The 8,628-nt window shown below is 43.4% G+C and overlaps 1 protein-coding gene across 1 annotated transcript; it reads left to right on the top strand.

Annotated features, from left to right (window-relative positions):
* The first annotated feature begins 6 nt into the window (after positions 1-6).
* NDUFV3 (NADH:ubiquinone oxidoreductase subunit V3) lies at positions 7-8,319 on the top strand. The gene is made up of 4 exons (XM_021546763.3): positions 7-122; positions 210-276; positions 3,470-4,423; positions 8,051-8,319. Exons 1-4 carry the CDS (start codon positions 72-74, stop codon positions 8,206-8,208), a joined length of 1,230 nt encoding a protein of 409 aa, XP_021402438.2. The 5' UTR covers positions 7-71; the 3' UTR covers positions 8,209-8,319.
* The last annotated feature ends 309 nt before the right edge of the window (positions 8,320-8,628 follow it).

Below are 8,628 nucleotides of genomic sequence, written 5' to 3'. Positions count from 1 at the left end.
CGCGTGGCGTCGCCGCGTGACGTCACCGCCCACCGCCAGCCCGCGGGGGCGCCCTGAGGGCTCCGGGCAAGATGGCGGCGGCCGCGGCGCTGAGGGGCGGCGGGAGGGCGCTGAGCCGCGAGGTAAAGGGGCTCCTCCGGGGGCTTCCTGCTCCCGCACGCCCTCCGCTGTAGGGGTTTCCTCCCGCTGTGTTAACTCTTTTATTGCAGGTGTTGCAGTTGGAGGCGAGGGGGCTCTGCACGAAGCCGGTGGGCACCGGGACGGCGCCGCCAAAGAGTAAGAGGGTGGTTTGGGTGTGAAGGGTGTCGGGGTGTCAGTAAAAGGAATGGGGCAGGGGAGATGGCGAAGAGTCAGGCCTCGCAAGAGGCGCTGCATAAGCTGAGAAAAGCAAGGACTGAAAGGTCATCGCCATGTAAACGAGAGTTTCTGATAAAATGTACCTTGTAGTAATAAAAGTAAAGGTCTGGCTGTGTGCGTTATATTTATAAGTCATATATACACATATATACATACATAGTTTTATATTTATGAACTTGTCACTTCTTTCCTGTGTTCCTTCATGTTAATATTCAAGGCCGGGCTGCATAACTCAGCTGTTCAACCTGTAGGAGGGCGAATGGCTTCAAACTGAAAGAAATTAGGGTTAGATCAGATATCAGGAAAAAATTGTTTACTGCGAGGGTGGTGAGGCCCTGGCACAGATTGCTCAGAGAAGCTGTGGATGTCCCATCCTTGGAAATGTTCTTAATGACGTGCAAAATATAATTCTTAACTTTAGATGTTCACCTTGTCTTTTGAAACGTTTGTGTTATCAGGATTAAAAAATAGAAGGACTGAGATAGAGAAGGACTTCCAAAATCCAAATATCCCAAATAGCAGCTCCAGGCAGCAGTGTAAGAAGCTGCCATGGCCCTGTGTGTTAAATTTGGTAATAATGCTTCTTGCCCCATAGATCTGCAAGCCTGGGTTTGGATGCTGCCCTGCATCCCGCATTGAGGAGTATTTGAACCCCATTTACCCCTGACCAAAGGCAATATAAATTTCAGAGATTGATGTCTTGTTTGTATAAATGGAGGCTTAGTGGTTCAGTGAGGTTTCCTGTCCCAAATTAGAGATCCAGGTGCTGAAACAGGAAAGCTCCATGGAACCATATGTAGGAACCATCAGATTTGTTGACTGCTGTTGAAAAGATCACTGAAAGAGCAGTTGAAGTCAGACTTTTGCCACCTTCTTAAATGCCAAAGCAAATAAAACCTGGCTGAGGAAGCTTTCACTGCATAGATTGATTGAACAGCAAGTTGCTTTTTATTATGATTTATTTTTTTACATTAAGTGTATTTGAGATGCACTTTAGTATCAGTTTCTGGGTTCACTGTCCTGCAGCTCTGATTTGTCTCAGAAGCCCTTTTAGGCCAGCTGCAAACACCCCAGGTTAATTAAGATTTATAGGGTGCAGTGCCTTTGCCAGATTCTGCCTGGAACAGGATGTGCAAATTCTCCTTGCTTTGATAAAGTGGTCGTGTTTACATACAGAGCCAATGATGGGAAATAGGCCTGTAATTTCTGCCTGTCACCTCTCTGAGTGTGATCAGCCTTTAAATACATGCTGGGAATGATGCTGATGTTCCAAGCATCAGGAAGAACACATCTGGGAATGGTGTTTCTTGATTTGGAGGTGGTGTTCTTTTGGCAAAGTGATGCAGGTACAGATTAGCTGGTGCAAAGTTTGAAATACCCTAATTAAAGTGGATCAGTTGTATTGGATGTTTCAGCTTTTAATCATAATATCTATCTTTTTCACTTATCCAAACTTAACTGTTTAAAATATTATTCCAGTAACTAATGGACAAGTTGAATTTTCCCTGCCTTCTTGATTTCTTAGGATGTTTTAACATTAATACTTCTTCAGGTTTTGCTCAGCTTTCCCTTGTCTATGCTCCCTTTGGCCATTCTTGTGTTAGTTTAACCTCTGCTGTGCCTCTCTGAAGAGCTCTTCCATCCTGACACTTCCTCACGTGTTAGTTTCTCCAGGCTGCTGTTTGGCTGGGTCAGTCTGTGCAGGGAGTCAGACCTCTTCCAAAGGTGGCTGCCCATCCTCCTGCCTCCCCCTGCCCTTCCTTCCCATCCTGCACCTTCCATCTGGCAGAGAGAAGTATGTGCTTGAAATTATTCAAAATACTACTTGTGAACTTGATACATTTTTTTTTCATTGTATTTTGTTGTGATAAAAACTCTGTGTTTCTTCCTTAAATACTTTGCTTTTGTTTTCGTGTGCTTGTCTCTTCTGTGATGTTTTCATTTAGACATTGCTAAAGACTTGCTTCTGTTCAGAACTAATGGTAATAACTCCTTAAATCATACAAGGTATTACCATAAAATACCAGTGAGCTGAATTTAGTTTATGGGCATATAAAGTAGATCTGGATTTCCAAACTTTGCAGAAAAATCTGTATAATGGGCTGGAAATCTGTTGAATTTTACTGCTGGTTGGAAGTGATGCAACTTGTAATGGAGTTGGCTTTGATATAGCAAATTTCAGCCATGGTGAATCTTCTTAATGTGCTTCCAGTCCTCCTTGACATCCTGTTTTCTGTAACCACAACAGTATTTGCTGTTGCTCAGCCTCCTGAGGATGATAATAAGCACCCAAGGGATATTATGTATTCCCTGGAAGGACCTGAAAATTGCTGCCTTCTCCTTCAACTGTTGGTTCCTTGTCTGGAGAGTTTAGCTTAATGCAGGTGTCCACGAGGGAGAAGAAACTGAGAAACAAATGTGAAGCATCAGGAGATCTTCTAAGACCTCTTTAACAAAGAGGTCTTGAACAAAATAGGAAGTGAAGCCTGGAGGAGATGAGGTCTTGGGGAAATAGTGTTGAGCTCTGGGGGCACACCTCAGCTAGCAGCTCATGTGGGCAGTGAACAAGTAATAAATACTTGGATGGCCTCAGGTATCTCTTATTCTGCTGCTTTTCCTTTTGGGAGTCATCCCTCCCTTCGCCTTCCAGGATAACTCTTGCAAGCAGCTGTGGCTCTTTACTGTGTCTCTGCTTCTGCTTGTTCACAGACCAGTGTTGACACTGCAGCAGCACTTGAAAAGCTTGGCTGACAAGCCATCCTGATGCTCACCTGAGACAGGAAAGTGTCTGCAGACCTTTTCCAGTGCTGCAGAGTTGAAGCACAGGGAAAACCAGCTCTTGGAGGGGTCTGGCAAAGTGAGGAACATAAGGGTTTATCTCTTGAGTTTCAGCATTGCAGCAGCAAAAACTGTTATGTGCTAGTAGAACTCCAGCTCCTTTTACTTAAAAAGTCTAAAAACTTCCTGCTTTGCAATGCCTGTATTTAGCATTATAATTGCTTTTAGTTTATTTTTGTACCAGATTATCTTAGAAAGTTAAAACTGTTTGACTAAGATCAGTAATAGTGATGTCAGATACAATGATGATAATCCTCTTTATGCCGTTTCCTAGATGTAGTGGCACCACAGGGAAGCACCAAGCTGCTTGCCATGAAGGCACCAGTTGAATTTCGTAAAATGTTGTCTTCTAGCTCTCTCCTGCTGTCTGCAGACAAAGGTGAGAGCATTTCTAGTACCACCCTCAAGGAAGCTGCAAAGCCTGCTGAAGACACAAGGATGCCCATATCAAGAAAAACTGAGGTTGCGTTTCCTCAGCGAGGAGGAGTTGCTTCCTCCCATGAGGAGGAAAAACTCACCACACCTGCAGCAGGAAGAGGCCTGAGGAAAGAGTTAGCTGAGGAACAGACTTCATCCAGCTCAGAGTCAGATTCTAGCTCAGATTCAGAGGATGAAAATGTTGATGATTCACAAGTTGCTGTTAAAACTAAAGTTGAGTTTCCCAGACGAGATGCCATCTTTTCTGAGAACATAGCAGTAAAGGCATCAATGCTGGCAAAAGAGAAATTGTCCCAGAAATCCCTCAAAGAATACGGAATTAAGAAGCTGCCACGCAAACCAGAAATTAATGTGTCTCCTGTGAAGCAGGTCAAATTTTCTAAAACATCAGTCAGCCAGGAAACATCAAAATCCAAAGCAAGAGACCCCAAAGTAAAATCCCCTCCAAAAGAACGGAAGTTGGTGTTAGAACCACATGTGCTGAAAAGTCTGAACCTGACAGAGGTCGCTCGTAAATCTGATCATGTGGAGGAAAAGTCCATTGGAACCCAGGTAGCAGCTATTCAGCTGAAAGCCTCAGCAGTGACTCAGGAAGATAAAAAGCAAGATCTGCTATCCAGAGGAGCGAAGGAAAAGATGAAGGAGGCACAAGAGTTGGAAGCAAAACAAGTAACTTCTCCTAAAGTGGAAGAGATTTCTGGAAGCACAGTGTTGGCGATGGGCACCACAGCAAGGGAGGAGACCATGCAGGAATCAGAAGTCCAGGCTGGAGAAAGCAGCACAATTGAGGGTACAGCTTTAAATTGTTTGAACAGTATTAATTCATCTGGGCTAGGGTTTGACATTTTTAAAGGGTTTCCACATCTTCTCTGATCTTTGTACTGAAGCTGGCAGAGTGGCAGTGACTTTCTGGAAGATAAATTGTTCGTTGCTAATTGTTATAATCTGTCAGTAATACTCAATCTCCAGCTATGCTATGAAAGGAAGTGGTTTCATTTCTCTGTATTTATAGTTTCATAAAACAGTTACTTATAAAATGGAAACAAGATTGTTTCCACTGTGAGCAAAATCATGAGTTTTATATGACAACACTTGTTTTCATTCTTCTCTTTTTTTGGAAGGATTTGGTAGCTGCCATTCTTATGAGTCAAATTTGGTGCCATCTCATTGTTGCTTAAACCCTGCTATATTTCTGGTTTTGTTTTGGGGTTTTTTTTTTGGGTTTTGTTTTGAGGGTTTTTTTTTTTCAAGCTGTCAGTGTTTCAGATTTCAGAAGACTTTGAGAAATCGTAGTGTAATGCCAGAAATAGGCATTGTTGATTCTGAGACTGGAAGGTTGCAACTCATGTGGAAGTAGTGAGTCAGTTTTGTAGAGAGCTGGGGAGGAGACAGTGGAAAGACCACTGTGCATCATGTAATCATCTCCTCAGCTGTGCTTCCCTATCTGACCTACCCTTCTTAGTTACTACCATCCTGTAAATTGATGGTCCTGCTGATCTCATTTTGTGTATCTCAGTAGCAGATGTCTCTCTGTCCTGGTCTGTCAAGATTCTGCTTTTCATCTTAGGCAGTATAAATCTGCCATTCTTGAGACCCCTCTTCTCATTGCTACTATGAATTAAATAATTTGCCTGCTTGGAAGTAAATGCAGCATTAATTGTAAGGTTGCTTGGGTATCATCGTGCAGGAAAGGCCCTGGGGGAACAGCAAACTGAATGTGAGCCAGCAATGTGCCCTTGCAGCAAAGGCCACCAAGGCTGACCTGGGAGGAGCAGGCTGAGGGAGCTGCAGCTCCTTCCCTGGTGAGGTGCCCTGGGGGTGCAGTGTTCAGTTTGGGGCTCCCCAGTGCAAGGGACATGTGGGGCTGCTGGACAGAAAGCACCAAAGTGCCACTGAAATGATGGAGGGACTGGAATATCTCTCCTGTGAAGAAAGGCTGAGAGAGCTGGGACTGTCCAGCCCAGTAAAGAGAGGGTTTAGACAGAGCATCACCAACGTGTAGAAATAACAGGAGAGGTAAGGCTTTTCAGTGGTGCACGGTGATGAGACAAGAAGCAGTGGATGCAAACTGAAACACAGGGTTTTGCCTGAACATCAGTAAACACTTTTTTTTACTGTGAGTGATAGAGCACTGCACAAGTTGCACAGAGAGGTTGTGGGGTCTCCATCCTTGGAGACACTCGGAAGCTGTCTGGATGGGGCCCTGGGCCTCCTGCTGTAGCTGACCCTGCCTGAGCATTTGGGGTTGGGCCAGCTGACCTACACAGGTGGCTTCCAACCTGAGACATTCTGTGACTCTGAAATGCCTGACCAGGTTAAGGGACAAAATATTTGCATTTGTATGTCAGCTTCTAGAAGATGGTGCTGAGTAAAAGGCCTGTCTTCTCTTTGAGGGGTAAGTTGGCTCATAATTTCATCTGTTTCCTTACCTTCTTCCTCGGTGGTAGCTCAGATGACTGGAAGTGGCCCTCTGTGCTGGACTCAATCTTGGAGGTCTTTTCCAACCTAAGTAATTTTGCCGTTTAAAAACCGAAATGCAGCACTTTGCAAATGATATTTTGATTCGCAGTCAACACCATAAGCTTTCTTTTAAAAATAACAAAAGTTTGGGAAGGGCTCTTTGTTTTTATCTACAGATGATGCTTTTCTCACCATTCATCCACAGCGGAGTTCTAGATGCTCAAATATTCTTTTTTTCTGTTGTCTCCAGATGTATCTTGTTCTTTCTTCCTTCTTTGAGAACAGCCACTGCTTTTCCTTGTTCAGCATTCACACTGACTCTACCACCTGTAATTCCTACTTCTGTCCTGCCCCTGTGCCCTTAAGTCTGCAAACTCTGAGGCAGCCATACAAAAGATGTGAAAAGAATTTTTCTCAATGCAAACCTGGTTGTTCAGGTGATGTCATCCCTTTGTAGAGCAGTCAGCAAAAACTGCTGCCTTGAACTGCTGAGTGAGGAGCAAAGTTGTAGCTGGGAACTCAGAAATAGGCCTGTGATTCATTTCAGAAGAGCATCCCGAGAAGTGCTTGCTTTTTAAGAAATAAAATAGAGATGAAGGATGAAGTGTGGGGAGGATGAACCCAGGAATTAATTTTTCCTTTGAGAAGCCAAGTGCAGTGTATTTGGGCAGGAAGAACAAGGCTCCATCTGCTTCTCTTCCTGCACATCTGTCTCTGAATTTGGAACAACTGGCTCTTGCAGGTTGAGCTACTCTTGCCTCCCCTTGCCTGTTCTTGGGGCTCTTTGCAGCAAAGAGCATCATCTGCCTTTTCTCTTTGGATCTCATCTCCTGTGAGCTGTGTCAGAACTGAGCAGTAGGCACAGGGATATTTCCTGTCATGTTTTGCTGAAACCATTACTTACTTCCTTGAGTTTTACAAGCAAGCCTTGCTAAATGCTACAGATATTTCTTAATCTGATAGCTTCACACTGCTGTAATTATGTCATAAGTAAAGGGAAATCCTGGTGTTCAATTTCTCGTGTTTTTATTTTAGATGGACCTGTTAAAATAAGGGCTTAATACAATCTAACCTGAACCACCACATACAAACTTATATTACAAAGGTTTTCACTACACTTTGTGTCTTCTTCTGTTGTTAAAACTCTGGGTATACAAGAATAAATTAATATTAGGAGTAAAGTTTTATTTCTTGAAATTTGCTTGGTTGTAAAATCAGCCTGCAACAAGAACCTTTTATGAAAATTATACTGCCTAGATTTGCATAATATTCTAAAAGCATAAGAATTAATGTTGGCTTTAACAGGAAGTAAGGAGTTCTAAATAACTGTATTGGGTTACTCTTTTTTGAAGGAGTGCTAATACAAAGATTAGAAGATTATATTTACAAGAAAATAAGTTTACATCAAAGGCTCTTGATAGATTGCTGTTTGGTATAACCACATTTGAAATTAAATGGTGGAGATCTTGGTAAGTTCATTGCTTCTCCCCATGGCAAAAATTCAATCTGTAAAGCAGTTCTGAGAGCAGTTCTTGTGGTCTGACAGGATGATACATCATTTGTACTGCTCTTTTGCCCCTCCTGGTTTGCTAAGAATGTCACCTACTGTTCTGGCTGGAATGAAAACCAAGACAAATATGAGAAAGCCAGGAAATGTGGACATATGCCTTCCAGAGATAAATGGAATGTTCTGCCCTGTCCACCCCCAGCATTAGGTGGTGGTTTAGGTTTAAAACCTGTGCTGTAAGAGATGCCTTGTGCTGATCCCCGTTCCCCACTGCATGTGCTGCCAGACGAGGCACCAGCTGGACTTCTTTTGTTAAAGTTGCTGACTTTTTTCTTTCAAATGTTAAGTGGATGAGGGATCTGACAATTCATGAAGGCTGACTCAGTGCTTAAAAACATTGTCCTCTGGTGTGGCATCCTCATAGTCACCAGTTCCTGTTTGTTTTCACAGAGACAGCTCAGCCTGCCCCGGAGGAGTTTGATAATTCCACCTACAAGAACCTGCAGCACCACGAGTATCACACTTTCACCTTTCACGATTATATCGCTGTCCTGGCCAAGTACAGGCAGCCTCAGCCATCCTCTGGAAGACCATCACCAAGGCACTGAGAGAGCCACACTTACAGCAAACACCCAGGCTGCATGGTGAATTGTTCTCTTTAGCACTGTTGCTTCATCTGTGTAATTGAAATCAGATAATAAATAATAAAGGCGTAATAACTTGGGCTTTTGAACAGTTCTTCCTGTTGTTGGGAGTCCCTCACTTCTTGACTTTTATGAGTGAACTGCAAATGAATCATCACTGAATAAAAATACCTTTTCTACCTCTCCATATATATTATTTGGTGACAGTGTAAAAAAGTCCTGATTTTTCAGTGTCTCCAAACTTTAGATATTGACCATTCTTACAGGACCAAGCCAAAGAATCCCGTGGGATCCAACTCCTGTGGAGTTGAATTTGGTGGTGGTGTCCCTGCACTGCAGTGGGCTGTGCTCCTTGCACACAGACGTGTTCCCAGCTCTGAAGAG

The sequence above is a fragment of the Lonchura striata genome, chromosome 2 (genome assembly GCF_046129695.1).
Source record: "Lonchura striata isolate bLonStr1 chromosome 2, bLonStr1.mat, whole genome shotgun sequence".
NCBI lineage: Eukaryota > Metazoa > Chordata > Aves > Passeriformes > Estrildidae > Lonchura > Lonchura striata.
This window is presented reverse-complemented; position numbering and strand designations above follow the sequence as displayed.

What these genes read in the sequence shown, in the direction of transcription:
- NDUFV3 (XM_021546763.3), top strand. Translation starts at nt 72, where the DNA reads ATGGCGGCGGCCGCGGCGCTGAGGGGCGGCGGGAGGGCGCTGAGCCGC. An exon ending in GGAGGGCGCTGAGCCGCGAG is followed by an intron (nt 123 to 209) that starts GTAAAGGGGCTC and finishes CTTTTATTGCAG; the next exon opens with GTGTTGCAGTTGGAGGCGAG. An exon ending in AGAAAGCAGCACAATTGAGG is followed by an intron (nt 4,424 to 8,050) that starts GTACAGCTTTAA and finishes TTGTTTTCACAG; the next exon opens with AGACAGCTCAGCCTGCCCCG.